The sequence below is a fragment of the Myotis myotis genome, unplaced genomic scaffold (genome assembly GCF_014108235.1).
Source record: "Myotis myotis isolate mMyoMyo1 unplaced genomic scaffold, mMyoMyo1.p scaffold_m19_p_20, whole genome shotgun sequence".
NCBI classification, from domain to species: domain Eukaryota; kingdom Metazoa; phylum Chordata; class Mammalia; order Chiroptera; family Vespertilionidae; genus Myotis; species Myotis myotis.
Window position 1 is genome coordinate 14,480,487 of NW_023416325.1, and position 15,794 is coordinate 14,496,280.

The following is a 15,794-nucleotide window of genomic DNA, read 5'->3' on the forward strand; positions in this document are numbered from 1 at the left end:
GGAATCTTTTTAAAATCCTGATTTCTGGGTCTCATCCTCCGGAAATTCTGTTTCTTTATTATGGGGTGGGGCCACAACATTAGTAACAAAGAAACAGAATTTCCGGAGGATGAGGCCCAGAAATCAGGATTTTAAAAAGATTCCCAGGTGATTCTAATGTGCAGCCAAGGGTGAGAACCACTGCCATAGACCAACAGGGCAGCACTGAAGACCACACACCACGAGCGTTTCCAAAAAATACGGCTTTTTATTGTTCTGGATGTAAATGTAGTTTTCAAACTGCATTGTAGTGTTGAACACAGCTGGTGGAAACATGCTTCTCGACACGCGTGATAGGGCTGTGCTCTGGGCGACACGGGCCTGAGGGAGCCTCTGCTGCCCAGACTCCGCGGGGGTTTCTTTCCTAGACGGGGGTAACTGTCCCCTAAAGGAGCCCTGACACCATCACCGAAGCTCCCAGCAGGAAAAAGCGACCCATTGCACAGGGAACGGAACCCGGACAATTAAAGAGCGTGGTGTCTGGGCCGTGAGAGGGCTCAGGTGTGGAGTGGCAGGGGTGTGGGGGAGGCTGTGCTCGGCTCCCACGCGAGCACACAGCTGGGCCGGGTCTCCCAGGGCCGGGCCCTTCCTACCTTCTAACTGCAGGATGGAAACTCTATGGAAACGTATAAAACTTGAGTTTCTCCCAGCCCTGCACAAGCTCAGTTCCTGAGAGCAACATGTCTGTTCAGAAACGCAGAAGAGAATTCTTCAAATCAGCGACGCCCACGGTCGACTGTGGAACCAAAAGTTTGACTGGGAGGTGAAGGTGAATTCTGCTACATAATTGGAAAGGAATTTCACAAAAATAAAATTTCATTAAGTAAACACACTCACACACACACACACACACACACACACACACACACACACACAGAGTCAAAGCCAACAATCAGTATAAAAAAGTTCCCTTTTTTCTCCAAGGCTGATTTTCACAAGCCTGACAAGGAAACAGCCCCCACATGTGAGCCGGGAGAGCCACGTCCTCAGAAGGAGAGAATCAGGCAGCTGACCCCTGTGGAGGGACTGGCGGGGGTGGGGGGGTAAGCTCCTAACGCTTTTCCCTGTTCCTGGAGCCCCTCCAACCACAAAGACCTGCTGAGTGGGCCACGACCAAGGCAGCTCCTGAATGGTACAAACATGTCGAGCTTCCAAGCTCTTCCATCCTCCAGCCTCGCCCTCCTCTCTCCTTCCCCATGTTCAGACGTGGGGAAAATCTTAATATATGAGGCACCGAGCCCGAGGCGGCCACATCAGGGCTCTCCCAGCTCCATCCCAACCAGGTCCCACAGAGAACACTTTGCAAAACTAAGTGTAGGGAGTGGGGGGGGCGGGGGTGTCAGCAGTTCACCTACTGCAAAGAGCTTAATGGCAAGCAGGGAATCTCCCGGGAAAGGCAATCTCCCACCAGACAGAAGAGCAGCCCAGCTTACACCCAGTCAGTGGGACAAAGACCGTGGAGGGACCAGGTGACCACCGGAGGGGAAGGGGCTGCTGAGAGTAGGAGGGGTGATGAGGCAAGGCTCCAAGCCTGCCCATCGGAGCCAGTGAGGTAAAAGAACTGAACCGAGGAGGCCAGGGCAGGCAGCGTGGGGCCTGGCCCATAGCACCCACCCCCTGCACGCTGAGCGAGTCTGCTGGCCACGGGGGGACAGACCCACAGTACAGTCCCGCTCCACTCTGATGAGCTCTTGTTCAGCCAGAAAGCAAACACTTGTGACCTTGAAAACAACGATCCTGCTGTCCCTAGATTCGTTTGGTGGGAAGCCAGGCCTCTCAAGGAAGGAGGCCCAACCTGAGAGGAAGCTGGGGTGGAGCCAGCCAGAACTGCACATGGAGACAGGGGTGTGTGACCCCTTTTGGAGGTGGCTAAGCTAGGATCAGGCAATGAATGATGTCACCCACGACCACACCCCTTCACCTGGATGGGACAAAGGGGCTGGGCACCATGCTGGAGTCCCATGTCCTCTAAGAACCTAAGTTTATATTTCTATTGGCACAGCAAAAACACCTTCAGGCCCAACCTCTGGAAAGGTGAAATGGGGTCATGTCACAAGGACAGGAAGTGGAGAAAGGTGGTTGCCCAAGGACCCATATGCAACCTCAATCCACAGCATGCTGGGGATTTCACTGCCCTGCCCCGGCCCCTCCTTCCATCAGCACTAATTTCTGACGTAGGAACTGCTTCCCTGGTGCTGTGAAAACTGCTGCAAAGCTGTGGGTCTGCCACAGGTTGGGGACCTGCTGAGGGGTGACAGCTGGTGTGTAAGCCGCCTGGGTCAGGAGGGACAGGCCTTTCGGCTTTCAGAAAGCCCCACAGTGGCCTCTGCTCTGTCCCTGCATCCCCACTCATTGTGAAAGAGGAAAGAGCGGTGCAGGGAGCTGATGGCACAGAAAGATTTCACAGAAATACTTGCAGAAATGAATGTACCAGACAGGATTTTTTTCCCCTTTTCAGATTGATTTTCTCATTCTCCTAAGTGTCAGCATTTTTAAGTCTCTTTTATGGGAGTTGGAGTGATATAAGTGTAAACAAACCACAGCCCCGTGGTCAGCATCTACTGGAGGCCGTTGGCAGACTGCCTCAGCTTCCCCATGCCCTGGCCGGTGGCCGGGACCCAAGGATAGAGGTTGAGAGGCCCTTGTGCTGGCCAGATTCATCAGGCAAGATTCAAGAACAAGAAAACCTGGAGGACTAGCAACAGTGTGTCTGCAGTAAGAGAAACAGCTTTGTGGCCCTACAGCCACGGTAATCGTGAGCACCAAGAGAAATGGATTTAAGGAAATACCTCAAACAAAATCATGCCACACAGACACACACCCTTCGAAGTCACACATAGCCTAACAGCCTTGAACAGCTACCAAAACAGAATCTGATCATTACATCAGCAAAAGGGAGAAATGGAGAGAGGTAGGCCAACGAAGCAAGAGGCCCATTTTATATCTGAATTTGTTTTAAAAAAAGGACTCCCAGCAAGGGGTGGGGAGAAAGCTACAGATTTAGGAGAGGTCTAGGCTGGGCCAAGCACTGCGGCCACCCACGTGGTTTATGAAGGCACAGATCTGTGGAGGGGCCGAGCTCACGCCCCTCCATGAGCCCTAACAGCTGCGAACGTTTCGTGTTTTCCTTTTCCCCTTTGGCCCTAAGGGAGCCCTTACCACGGTGGTCTTCCCCTTTTGAAGGGGGCTTCATGTTTACCTGGGGGTAACGATGGTTCTCTTACCACATCCCATGGAAATGAGGAACCAGCCTAGCCTCATCTTGTGCTTGCCTCTCAGGAGAGGGATCCAGAGGCCTGTAAACACGTGTTCTGGGGAGGCCGAGGGGGTGGAAGCATAGACCAGGGGGCAGGTGACAGGTTAGTGATCTGCAGCAGAGGTGCTGGTGCGGACGGCAACATGGGGAAGAACCCCCATCCAGCCTCACCACCCAAGGCTGAGGCAGGGCTGGCCACCCTCTGAGCACCTTCCTCAGCCTTCCAGGAACCAGGGGGAGCCTCCTAGTGGATCACAACCTCAGGAGGTAGCCGTGGTCCCCCTCACATGGCTCCTGGGCCTCCTCAAAGCCCACCCAGCTCTCCTGGCCTGCCCAGCACTGTCCACTCCATCTCTGGTGGGAGGAGAGACAGCGGGCCCCTCTGAACTTCACAGCAGGACGATAAAAACACATTCTTTCAACAAGAAGGTGCCTTTGGCCGGGCTAGGCTTCCTGGGTGTTAGAGCGCCCTTCACCCACAGCTACTCCTGCAGACACAGCGAGGACTGGCCCAGACCAGCCTCCTGCCATGCCTTCCTCTGGACCCTTCGCTGTAATCCCCATACCTGGAAACAACCCGGTGCCCTAGGGACCCCCCACCTATCAACTCAGTGCAATTCTTTACTATTGGATCTGGGCGATGTCTGGACAGCTGAGGCTGGCCAGGAATTCCGCCTGTCGACATTCCATTTCTTCCTCCAAACAGGACTGGACAGCCTTTGGGTGTGGTGACCTCTTTGGCCCGAGAACCATTCCAGTTTGAGGCTCCCGGGTGAACAATGCAGACAAGATGACCAGGCTGGTGGAAGCACCCTGGAGCCTGGCTTTTTGAATGCTGCACCCGAAGGGCCACTGCTGGCGCGTCCGAGGCTGAGTGTGAAAGCCGGTGGAGAACAGGGTGGAAAGATCACTCTGAGAGCTCACGCCTGGCAAAATCTTGGACCAAGTCCACACTACCATTCCCATCAGCGATGCTGGGGGTGCTGCCCGCCACGCAAGTGGAGCCAAATCAGAACAGGTCACAGGCCACCCAGGAGGGTCTCCGAGCTGGAGCTTTGCATTTTTTGTGCTTTCCTTTCTGTCCACGTGCATTCACACCCTCTGCTTTTGCACATGTGAGTCCGGGGTTTCCCAGGCAGCTGGCCATGTGAAAGCCTGAGCAGCTGTCCAAGCCTGTCTACAGGTCAGAGTCTGGGGGAGGAAGGAAAATGTCTTCCTGCCGCCCCAGGGCGGGCCAGAGCAGCAGGTAATCATCCAGAGACGACCGCCAGGATGCAACAGACAGGGACTGGGCAGGGACCTGTTCGTTTTCTAATTCCAGGAGCAGGTGTTGCCTCCTCGGGCCCACCTACTTCCGTGGGCCTGGCAGACCAGCAGGACAGGAATGAACTGTGGTGTTTCCCTGTCTGGGCTGCCCTGAGGGCAGCAGAGGTTGTGACTGAGGTCGATGAGTGAGAGTTGACAGCAAGGAGCTCCCAAGGATGGACTACTGCTGTTGGCAGGACCCGAACCTGCTTCAGACCTGAGCGTGGCATTCGAGCGGCCCAGGGGGCTGGCAGAGTTGGAGGGAGGCCCTGAGGCTCTGCGTCAGGAGAGGTGTGGGATGCAGCCTCCTCTCCACAGGCAGGGAAGGGTCTTCTGGCATCTTGTGCGGCACGTGCCGGCTAAGCACTAAGACTCCCCCGACCTCTTGCCACGTCTGGTGACAGCCTCCGCGGCCTGCTCTGGCAGCTGGGACGGGTCTGTCAGAATGGAGGTGGTGGTGCTCAGATGCCGGAGGGTGCTCAGCACCACTGGAAGACAGGAGGGGGAGTTAGCCCGAAGACACGGTGTAGGTGGCAGCTTTGAGTCCCACCACGGACAGTAGCACATGTGCCCTTACGCGTATAACCATCGTGTGACTCTCATGCTTGCCAGAGGAGGAGAGGGACACTAGAACAGCCCCTCTGCCTTTAAGGCAGCTCTCTGAATCCTATCCGTAGCCTGCAGATAGGTGGAGAGGCCTAAGCTCTTCCGGCTTGTGCATCGGTGTTACTACCACTTCTCTATAACCTTAACGTATAGACACAGCTCTGTTAGTTATAAGAATTAAACAAGGAAACACCTGAAAGGGCCCAGCCAATAGGAAGAGCTCAATAAACATAAGCTGGATCTGACTGAACTGACAAACTGAAGCCACAGAAAGGCGCTGGGTAGGACTGCTCCCCGCCCTGCCGTTGGCATGACTGGCTCAGGGCCATGCACAGCACCACCCTCATGCCCCGGGCCCTGTATGCATGGTTGCTCACAGTGGGACCTGGGTTTTCTGCAGCCTCAAGGGTCCTCGTCTCTCTGGCACTAACACGGAGGTGGCAGCCTCCAACCCCACCGCCCCTGTGCAGCACCTCACTCACTTGGCCTGAGTTTGGGCAAGGAGCAGCGCTGGTCCAGCCAGGACAGTGCCGTCCGGTGCAGTTCTTCCAGGCTGCTGGTGGACACCATCCCCTTGAAGGACTCGAATAGCGGCTTGATGATGATACTGAACTTCAGGGACGTGGGTTAAAGAAAAGGTAATCGAGGAGGAAGGCCTGTTCCCTTGGGACAGGCAAGTAATTGTGTACAGATAGTTGAGCAACAGAGATCTGGATGAGGTAAGTGTGCCCTTCCGTTTGCCTAAGACGCTTCTATCGAACTGTAACTGACCCCATCGCTTCCCGGCCTTTTGGCTAAGATCAAGTGTAACTATAACTGATCACTGAGCAGGCTGGAGGCAGCGACAGAAGCGTTTTTTGGTCTGGAATGGATCCTGGTGCAATGACGTGAACACAACATATTATACGTATACAGATGCTCCTGGCCTAATGACAGGGTTACATCTTGATAAATCCCTAAGTAAAAAATGTATTTATTACACCTAACTTACGGAACATCACACCTTAGCCTAACCTACCTTAACCATGCTCAGAACACTCACATTAGCCTACAGTTGGGCAAACTCATCTCACACAGTGATTTTCAACCTTTTTCATCTCATGGCACACATAAACTAATTAAATTCTGCGGCACACCAAAAATTTAGATGCAAATATATTTTTTGCCTATATGAAAAAAAAGTGGGATAGAATTCTGGTTATTTGTGTTGGCTGTTGTCATTTTTTAAATTTGACAATCTAAGGGAAAAGAGATCAGTGCCCCTGATGAAATAGTCAGATATTGCATGTTTTAAAAACTCTTGCAGCGCCCAGTCTGGTTTGGATGAGTGGATAGAGTGTTGGCTTACGGACTGAAGGGTCCCGGGTTCGATTCCAGTCAAGGGCATATACCTCGGTTGCAGACTCCTCCCTGGCCGGGTCTCGTGCAGGAGGCAATCAATTGATGTGTTTCTCTCACATCGATATTTCTCTCTGTCTTTCCCTCTCTCTTCCACTCTCTTTAAAAATCAGTGGAAAAATATCCTCGAGTGAGGATTTAAAAAAAAAATTCTTGTGGCACACCAGTTGAAAATCACTGATCTAACACAAAGCCCATTTTATAACAAAGTATTGACTATCTCACGCAATTTACTATTCATATCACTTTGGCACCATCCTAAAGTTGAAAATCCCATCTAACCATTGTAAGTCCAGACCCATCTGTCATACCCAAGGTTGAGGCAGTGGCCAACCCAGAGGCAGAGTAGTGGCTGGGTGGGCAGTGAGAAGGCAGGAGCCATCCCCTGAAAGGGCCATCTGGAAGGCCAGCTAAAGGAGGCCTTGGCCACAGAGACAGGTGTAAGTGCCTCATGACAGCATTCAAGGCCTGGGGTACATACTCAGGGAGCAGCCTGGAAGGAACTGGTTTCAAATCTAGGCTCTGCCGCTTGGTTTTGTGAACCTGGTCTCTCATCTGACACCTGGTACGCACTCCCGACTGCCCCAGGAGAAGCTGCTGCCCGGATGTTAGGCTAGAGGCCACTTCCTTCTGCAAGTGGCTCTTGTCTTTATTCCTCAAGAACTCAGAGAGCAATGCTGGCCTGTCTGCCTCCCCGGGAAGCCCCGACCCCGAACAGTGGCCAACGATAGCCCTACTCCATGTCTTGGGCCAGGCCCCCACTCTCCCAAGGAGAAAACTGACCTTGTTGTTTCACAAACTGAATGACAGCCATTATATGAGAACCTTTCTAAAGGACTAGAGTGTGGATTTCTGCGGTTTTGGTGCCCTGGTTTGGGGTGGAGTGGTCAAAAGAAACCCAAGGATACAATCCAGAACTTCCAATTCTGCAAGGTCCGGCTCTTCACATACTCATCAAACATGTCTGTCATGTGATCAAACTGGCGCCGGGTGACGGGGACTCCTGTGGCAGGGAGCAGCTGCTGGCAGGAGCTGCAATGACAGGAAGAGTCAGAGGAAGCTTGGAGCAGCTGGTGACAATTACGGACCCCGGGGGGCACCGAATGGGCAGGAGGATCCTGCCTGTGTGGCGCACACGTGAGGACGGGGCACCGCCTGAGCCTCCAGGCCCCCGCCTCACATGTTGGTGGCCCTCACATGATGGTGGCGTTGAGCTCCTCAATCTCGTCCCGCAGTCGCCGCGCCTCCTCCTGCATCTGGCTGCGCTCCTGCTGCAGCTTGGTGATGTACTCCACTGTCTTCTGCAGCGTGATGGCATGGCTGGTCTGCAGGGGGTGTGGGGTCAGAGCAGCGCCCACGCCCCAGGACCAAGCTCCCCACCTAATGCCCCCAGGCAGCTCACCAGCTTGGAGTTATTAGAGATCAAACTGTTCAGGGTGTCAAAGCCCATCTTGATGTTGAAGCGCCTCTTCTGCTCGGCTGAAATGTGCTTCATCTGCCGGTTCTGTTGGGGAACCGACCCATCACTGTGATATGGGGTGCGCTGCAGGCCACCTCCGCTTGTCCCTCCTCCCGCCCTCTCAACCTGTTGCTGACTGCTGGGGGCAGACTGGACCCTGTGGCCAGGCTAGAGAGCTAAGTGGAAGGAGCGGTGACAGGAAGCTGAAAGGCTCCAGCAGAAGCCAGGAGGGGACAGGATGGGACTCTAGAAAACCACCCCTGAAGCATGGTGTGTGGCAAGGCAAAGTCCTGGCAAGGCACAAACACTGCCAGTCGGGCACTTCCCAGCCACCTGCAAAGCTCTCCTGTCCCTACAGCTGCCACTTCCTGCCACATTACAGGATTCAATGTTGCTCCCATAGGCCAGTCAGTGGGTGGGGGGTGGATAAAGAGGGCTGAATATCAAAATTAAAGGTGCTGACACCCACATTTCCGAGGCTACCTCAGCCTGGGGAGCACCAGCTGAGCCATGGTTCTCCTTTCCAGTGTGCCCCTCATAAGGGCATGGCAGTCCCAAAGGCCCCTGCCTCCCCACCCTTCCTAGGGAACAGAGACCCAAAAGAGATATGTGGTACCTTTAACACAACCACATTTTTGGAATCTGCAGAGTATTTCCCTGAGTAGTTGTTCTGGGGAGACTGAGGACTGGGGCTGTGTTCTGAAGCACACGGAGAGGCCTGCCCGGAGTTTGGGCCATCCCGACCTGAGAAGAACAGAGACCCTGCTTAGGGACAGGGCCGGAGAGGGGGCTCGGCAAGGCTGTGCCTGCTGCAGTCCTCACACAGGAAGGGAACCCTAGCAAGTCCCAAGACTCAGAAACCCATCTTCAGCCTCCCATAGTGGCCCCCAGGCAAAACCCAAAGAAGCATGCTGCAGCATGCCTGCTGCTTTCCTGCTCCTGTGCGTTATCCTGCCTGCATGGCTCACTCTCCCAGCCGGGCCATCAGCAGGCTTATGAGACCTCGCTGCTCGGCCTGTGAGCCCAGGCTCTATTCTAGGGCACCCATGGGGGCTTCCCCAACCCAGGAGTGGGCCAGCTCATTTCACTCACAAGTCCCAACTGTCCCAACCACAGTGACCACTCACCAGAACCCGCGACAGCACCCTGGGGACTGCCCCCGTGCAGTGGGGCCTGCTCGCCCTTCACTAGGGAGTCTTGCACTGAGCTTGCAGAGAAGAGCCGGGAGATGGGGCCAGGCTGGCTGCTTGTGACGTGGCCCAGGTCTGTCACCAGGATGCTGCTGTGGAACTCTGTGACTCCAGGAGCCTGGGGTGACACACGAGAGAGGGGTCACTCCTGACTACCATTATGTTGGGTGAGGGTCGCCCAAGAGCAGGCCATGCTGCGGGTTTAAGGATGCTGAGGTCTGTCCAGGGCCCTCACCCTGGCGATGGGAGCAGGCGTGATGACCACATTGGACTGGGACACGGTTGAAGCCAACATCCCTTCTCTCTTCAGAGGGCCTGTCATGATCACTGCTTGTGGCCGTCCTGAGAAGGCAGCTGCCAGAACAAGAAGGTGAGGGGGAGGCCCCAAGCCATGGAGACCTGCTCTCAATGCTGGTGTTAACCCCGGGCCTGGCCAAGCCACAATGGGGTCCCCCAGGAGAAAGACGGGACTCTTTGGCTGCCACTGAGACATAGCGCTCCTCACCGCAGGGCACAGAAAGACAAAGCCACAAGGCCCCTGACATGTTTTTGTAATTTCCCTTTGAAGGGGACAGATTACAGACCCAAGAAAGTGATGACCAGGACCACCTGTTTTCCAACTGGATTGAGACTAACTTTAAAGGAACAACACAGAACACCAAACAGACTAGAGCAATCACATGCAGTATTTCATAACTTTTTTTCACATCATAATGTGTGTGTGTGTGTGTGTGTGTGTGCGCGCGCGCGCCATGAATATGTAAGCCTTGGGGCTGGGGGAATATCCCGGGGGGTGGGGGGAGTCACACTCCAGCTTCCCTCCCCACTCACCTTGGGCAATGCAAGCATTCTTCAATACCAAGGACATGGGCTCTGGTTTGGGAGCAGGCACTATTTTGGGGGGCTGCTTGGGCCTCCCTCCAGCCAAGGATACAGGTTTGGGATGCACAAAAGTTAAACGGGGTTGCAGAGGCCCAACAGCTGGCTGCTGGGTGGCCGGAGACAGTGCCAGGCCACAGGGGGATGCTGAGGGGGTGGGGTGGCGAGTGGTGATGATAAGGCCCTGGCTCTGGCTGAAGGTGGTGGCAGAGGCGTCGTGCGTGAGAGTGGTGGAAGCAGTGTGGGTAATGACAGCGGGGGACTTGTTGGCTCCAGAAAACTTCTGTGGCTGCAGGAAGGTGGGTGGGGTTGGGGGGTTCAGGGGGGTGGCAGGAGGGACTAGTGGCACAGCAGGAGGAGCCGGCACTGGGGTGGGGCTGGGCGAGAGCACAGGCATGGTGAACACGGGGAGGAAAGGCTGTGGGACACTCAGTGGGGGCGCCGAGGGACCAAAGTCTGCGGGCTGGATAAAGGGATCCTCAGGCTGGGAAGTGCGTTCACAGCCCGGCCTATCTGTGGAGTCCAGGGCAGTGGCTGCGGGGGATGCGATGAGACTGTCAGGGAGGCTCACGGTGGGGAGAGAGGTGGTGGGCAGGATGCTCTCCTGAGAAGAGAAAGAAGTGAGGAAAAAATACTGGGATCATACAACTCGCCATCACTTTCTGGTGCTGCACTCCACAAAGTACAGCAATGTCTGCCGGGCACCTGAGATGAACCCCTGGACAGAGGGACAAAGGCGCTTCTCCCATCCCGTTAGCCCGTTAGTGCTGATCTGGGGGATGGATCTGTGTCTCCCAGATGTCGACAGGGGTCCTGTTTCCATTAGAAACTAAATGATAACACGGGGCTCAGACAAAGTGACTGTCTGCACACAGCTGGCTCTCGGCCTGGGAATATCTCGTTTCTAAAGTCCAGCAGGGGTCCCCAAAAGTCCCTGCCATCTTCTGTTACAGAGCAGAGGCAGCCTGGATCCCAGCTGCTCATGGGGTTCCCTCAGGACAGTTTCGTGTATCAACTTCCAGAGAGGTCACCTCTTCCTAAAAGGGAAACGCTATAGGAATCAACTGCTCAGATCTCAATCTCTACAGAGGAAATTCTTCCCAGAGCCAGATGGAAGAAGATGGGCCAGGTTACTGGTGTCTAACTGGACACAGGCACCAGCCTGAGAGCCCCTTCAGTGCAAAAGGCCCGGCCTCACTCGATAACCAATCTCTGTTGATTGCTGAGTAAAAACTAAAAGAAATACACAGAACTTCTTTTCATTAGTGATCCATGTTTTTGCTGTCGTGCTTACTTTGTCTTAAATGGTCAGAACAGAGCTCACTGCACACAGGTTACCTGGAGCCTTAGGTAGGAGCACGTTTATGGAGTCAGTCTCCCAGCGCGTGAATCTCCAGGATGCTTTAAAAGGGGGATAGCATAATTTCTTGTGATCTAACAGCCCTTAGCACTTTGCTCATGACTGTGTGGTCACGTCATTAGCCTAGCCATGACTGCAGATGTTTCATGACCAGCCCTGTGCCCCTCCCCCAGCTCCCTCTACCTGAGCAGGTGGGCTGTTGGGATCTGGTGCAGATGTTGAGGCAGGTGCAGACAGCATGGAGCCAAAAATGGAGCGGCTGGAAGAGAAGAGTTCTGAAAGACAACATCGGGGCTTTTGAGCTCCGTGTGTCTGTCACTTCCTTGAATTAAAATGCAAACAAATCAGTCACTGAACCCCACCTTACCCAGAGGCATGCCATGGCCAGAGGGCAGTCCCCCTGAGGTAACTCTGCAGAAAGAGGTCCTCTGATTGGAACCACACCTGATGGCAGCTAGTGTGAGCTCTGAAATACTCCCAGGCCTGGCGTTTCACCAGCTTTTACAATGGTGGGAGCTCAAGCACCAGCTTTAACTGCAGGAAACTGTGGGGAGGTGGCCGTGTCGCCGGCGCCCTCTGCTGCCTAGAGGGAAAACTGCTCACAGTCATGGCCAAACCAGAGGCTCTTGAGACCGAGAATGAGAAGACCATTCCCACGACAGCAATGCCCCAGAGAAACTTGCAGACTTTGCAGCTACAACCAAAAAAGACAGTAGTGCTGGGGAAACTCTAAATTCTCCCTGCTCCCTTTCCCACTCTAACAGTTCCCTCTATGAAAGGGAAGCACCAGTCTGCTTTGTCCTGGGCGAAGGAGATGCAGGTGGCCATGCCCTCTCTGCTCATGTCCTCACCTTGGAAAGGTTCAAAAGTGTCCATGAAGTCCAGATTGGGCTGCAAAGGAATCAGCCCCGGCTGAATCATGTCTGCATTTCCCAGATGTGCTGAAAGGATCAGAGAGGAGACAGAGCAATCACTTTGCCTTCTCAAAGTTGTAGGAATATATGAAAGGCCTGGAATGGATCTCCCTGGTCCTGCTCAAATTCTAGATTCTTCCAAGAAGAAATGTAGGCAACTGGCTGGGATTTCTACCTTCTTGTGGGTTCATGGCCATTCTCTACCCTCAGAATGCAGAAAAGAATGTGATATTTTTGGAAGAAAGGTAAATTGAGTATCAGGAACAGACACTCCCAGAAATCATGAATAGTTCTGCAGAGATCCCCCACGCCCATTCCAATTCTCATTCTGTGGGCTCTTCCCTGATGGGTGAGCTGGACAGCTGAATGCAGCCAGATGAGAGGTCATGCCCAGGAGTGCTTCCCATCTTCTTCAAAATGAGTCACAGGCCCTGTCACTTGGGCTAGGCACACAGCTTTTGCTAAGGGGACAGAATCAGAAATGTGAAACTGATTCAGATCAAACCCCTGCTGTTTCTCACAGAGATACCATGGGCCTGACAGCTCTAGGTAGACTCAACTTGCAGTCCCCACCCACTCAATGTATGTGGCCGTCAGATGTCAATGAGGTTGGTCAATCTTCCTTCTTACCGCCTGCTCCAAACAAGTGACCTGCAGCTGCTCAGAGATGGCCCTGAGGTGAAGCCTGCCCCAGGGAGGCCTGACAGAGAAGGAAACCAGCCAGGCACTCAAAGCCGGGATCTGGGGGTGGGTTACCTATTTCCCGTGGGTTGGGCCAGGCCACCGGTGGGTGTGAGGAGAGTGTGGAAAAAAGTGTGTCGCTGAATTCTGACATGAGCATGTCTGTGTCCAGCAGTGGGTCCTCCTCCATTGGGACTGGGGTCTTCCATCCATCCCGATGTTTGTGCCAATAAAGCATGTCATCTTCCTACCGCCAATAGAGGGGATGGAGAAGTCGAACAGACGGTGGTGGACTCAGAGCTCCCAACCATGCTGTGCTGGGGACATATGCCCCCCTATTCTACAGAGTGGCAGGGGCTGCTGCACAGAACGTGAGTGGGTGCAGAACTGGGGAGAAACCCCTGCAGCCCACCCAGCGGAGAACTGACCCCTTTCCTCGCCCTTCAGTCTTTCATGTGAGAAGGCAGCGGCCCCTCTTTAGCCTCAGGGAGAGTCCATGTCCCCAACCTCCTCTGATGTGGGGCTCACTTGTCAAGCCATCAAAGTTATTTATGTTTCTTGTCAAAAGGGGGTTCCCTATGAGAGTCCTCACATCCCCAAGCTCCCTCACCTGGGCCAGGCTGGAGAGGTCCTCATCCTTGTGCTGCTGTAACTATGGAGAAAAGGAGACGAGCTGGTCACCCAGGGCCCGGGAAGAGATGAGGCCCTCAGCCTCTCCTCCCTAAAAGAGCGTGGACTCCGGAAACATCTAGGATCCTCTCTCTGGGAGCAGGTGGGGAGAGAGTCCTGCTCCCTGCCACCCCCAGGCCATGCCCGGCAGAGGAGATTCCTGACCAGTGTTTGTGAATCAAAAAGCCTGTTCACAGATGGAGAAGCTGACAGCAAAGATCACGACCACAGCAGGCCCATTACTTGGAAACCCAGATGCTCATTCCACGGGCAGCTATGCAGCTGCAGCCTCAGGGCCAGTGTTTGAGCGCAGGACTCTCCCTTTCCTTCCTCTGGGGCCACTTCCCCAACATGCTCTTTTTGGACCCCAAGCCAGTTACCCTTTTCTTGAAGTAGGTTCTCCACTTGTGATATTCCCGGATCACGATCTCAATGCGGCTTTTCCAGTACTTCCCTTCTGTGGTGATGGCCTGTGAGAGAGAGGCAGGTCAGCAGGGAAAGATGGCGCCGCGGTACATCAGCAGAAGTCACCCAGGAACAGACCCGTGTCTGACGCCGGGTTGGAAGTCAGCCTGGGCAATCCAGCTCGCAGCCCGCCATGGTCCTAGACTTCATTCACAGTGTCCCCCTCTTCTGGGCTACAAGTGGCCTCTAACTGAAGATGCAATAGCCAAGGGGGGCTTCGGCAGCACGGGTCCTGAGGGTCTGGACTGGATAGGGTCAGACAGAATGCTCCATCCAGGTGCTGAGGAGCCCTACAGAGACCCAGGGGTAACACCCAAATGCACGTTTCCAGTAGCCACTACTACATTTCCAAAGGGTCAGAACAAACAGTCAATTACAGAAGTTTCAGGTGGAAAGTGATTGACTTCCAAGAGTATGTCGTTCAACTGAACCATTACTTGGGGCGTGCGTCCTTTCACATCCTTGAAATGTCCGGTGACAAGGAATTCACGACTGCCTCAGAGAGCCCACTCACTGTCAGATCCCTATCATACCGAAGTCCCACATAATCTCACCCAAAAATACTTCCGTGTGCCCGGTTGGTGTTACTAAGTGGTTATAGCATTTGGTTCACAGGTTTGATTCCCGATCAAAGGCATGTACCTGAGTTGCAGGTTCGATCCCTAGACCCGGTCAGGGTGCATGCGGGAGGCAGCCAATTAATGTGTCTCTCTCACATCGATGTTTCTCTCTCTGTCTCTCCCCCTTCCCTTCCACTCTCTAAAAATATCCTCAGGTGAAGATTAAAACAGAAAAAAGATATCTGCCTTATAAGGAGCCCACTGAGTCACAGGAAGTAGAGGGTAAGTCCCCACTGGAGAGTCCTCCAGTCCCTGGTCAGCCCACTCTGAGAAGGGGGAGCCACCTGCTCCCCACATCCCCATGGCTTCTCAAAGTCACAAGAGCTGAGAGGACAGTGCTGCCCAGCATGCTGCCCTGTGGTCTCCCACTGGGGAACCCAACCCTGGCTCCCAGCCCTCATGAGTTGTCTCCTCCTGAGTGAGGGCAAGTTCCTTCCCGGCCACCCATGATCACCGCCATTTACCTCGGGCCGGCGATGCTCATCCACTTCCACAGAGCCGTCTAGTGGAGTGACGAAGTGGCATACGGGATTTTTGCGCTTCTCCAAATCTGGGTGGAGAGGGGGTAACACATCATCACTGCGACCAAGACCCCTGAGGAGGGAGCCTTGCCCCTCGGTACACACCCCTCCCCTCGGGTGGGACCTCTCAGGTGTGTTCTTTCATTCTCTTTCCCTTGGGAAACAAGATTTCAGACTAACAAAGGGGTCCAGGTTAAAGAGAAAGGATGTGTCAAGATGGCGTGGGTAGGAAAGGGAAACGCCAGCCTAACACCAGGGTGGCCCAAGCATGGCCATCTCCTGCAGAAGTCACCCGGGCCAGCTGGAGACAGAACAAGGCCGGACCTGCATTTCCTTAGACCTGCTGAGAGCGGGAACTGTTCCCTGATGCTTCAAATGTCACTGTCGGCTACACCCTTTCTGATTCCCCTGAAAAGAACAACCCCCTCCCTC

General features: G+C 54.3%; 1 protein-coding gene across 4 annotated transcripts in view; it reads right to left on the reverse strand.

Annotated features, from left to right (window-relative positions):
* Positions 1–227: 227 nt before the first annotated feature.
* LOC118678625 (MLX interacting protein) overlaps positions 228–15,794 on the reverse strand; it is a 49,746-nt gene continuing 34,179 nt past the window's right edge. The window contains exons 3-17 of one of the 4 annotated variants that reach the window (XM_036354441.1): positions 15,306–15,391; positions 14,137–14,226; positions 13,698–13,739; positions 13,163–13,334; positions 12,344–12,433; positions 11,676–11,767; positions 10,085–10,736; positions 9,489–9,652; positions 9,191–9,371; positions 8,680–8,807; positions 8,007–8,108; positions 7,802–7,929; positions 7,513–7,636; positions 5,689–5,813; positions 228–5,088 (exon numbers count right to left, since the gene is read on the reverse strand). In XM_036354441.1, coding sequence (XP_036210334.1) covers positions 4,812–5,088; positions 5,689–5,813; positions 7,513–7,636; positions 7,802–7,929; positions 8,007–8,108; positions 8,680–8,807; positions 9,191–9,371; positions 9,489–9,652; positions 10,085–10,736; positions 11,676–11,767; positions 12,344–12,433; positions 13,163–13,334; positions 13,698–13,739; positions 14,137–14,226; positions 15,306–15,391 — 2,453 coding nt within the window. In that variant the 3' untranslated portion in view covers positions 228–4,811. Of the gene's footprint in view, positions 5,089–5,688; positions 5,819–7,512; positions 7,637–7,801; positions 7,930–8,006; positions 8,109–8,679; positions 8,808–9,190; positions 9,372–9,488; positions 9,653–10,084; positions 10,737–11,675; positions 11,768–12,343; positions 12,434–13,162; positions 13,335–13,697; positions 13,740–14,136; positions 14,227–15,305; positions 15,392–15,794 lie in introns of all 4 variants that reach the window. The other 3 variants (XM_036354442.1, XM_036354443.1, XM_036354444.1) reach the window with 3 other exon arrangements.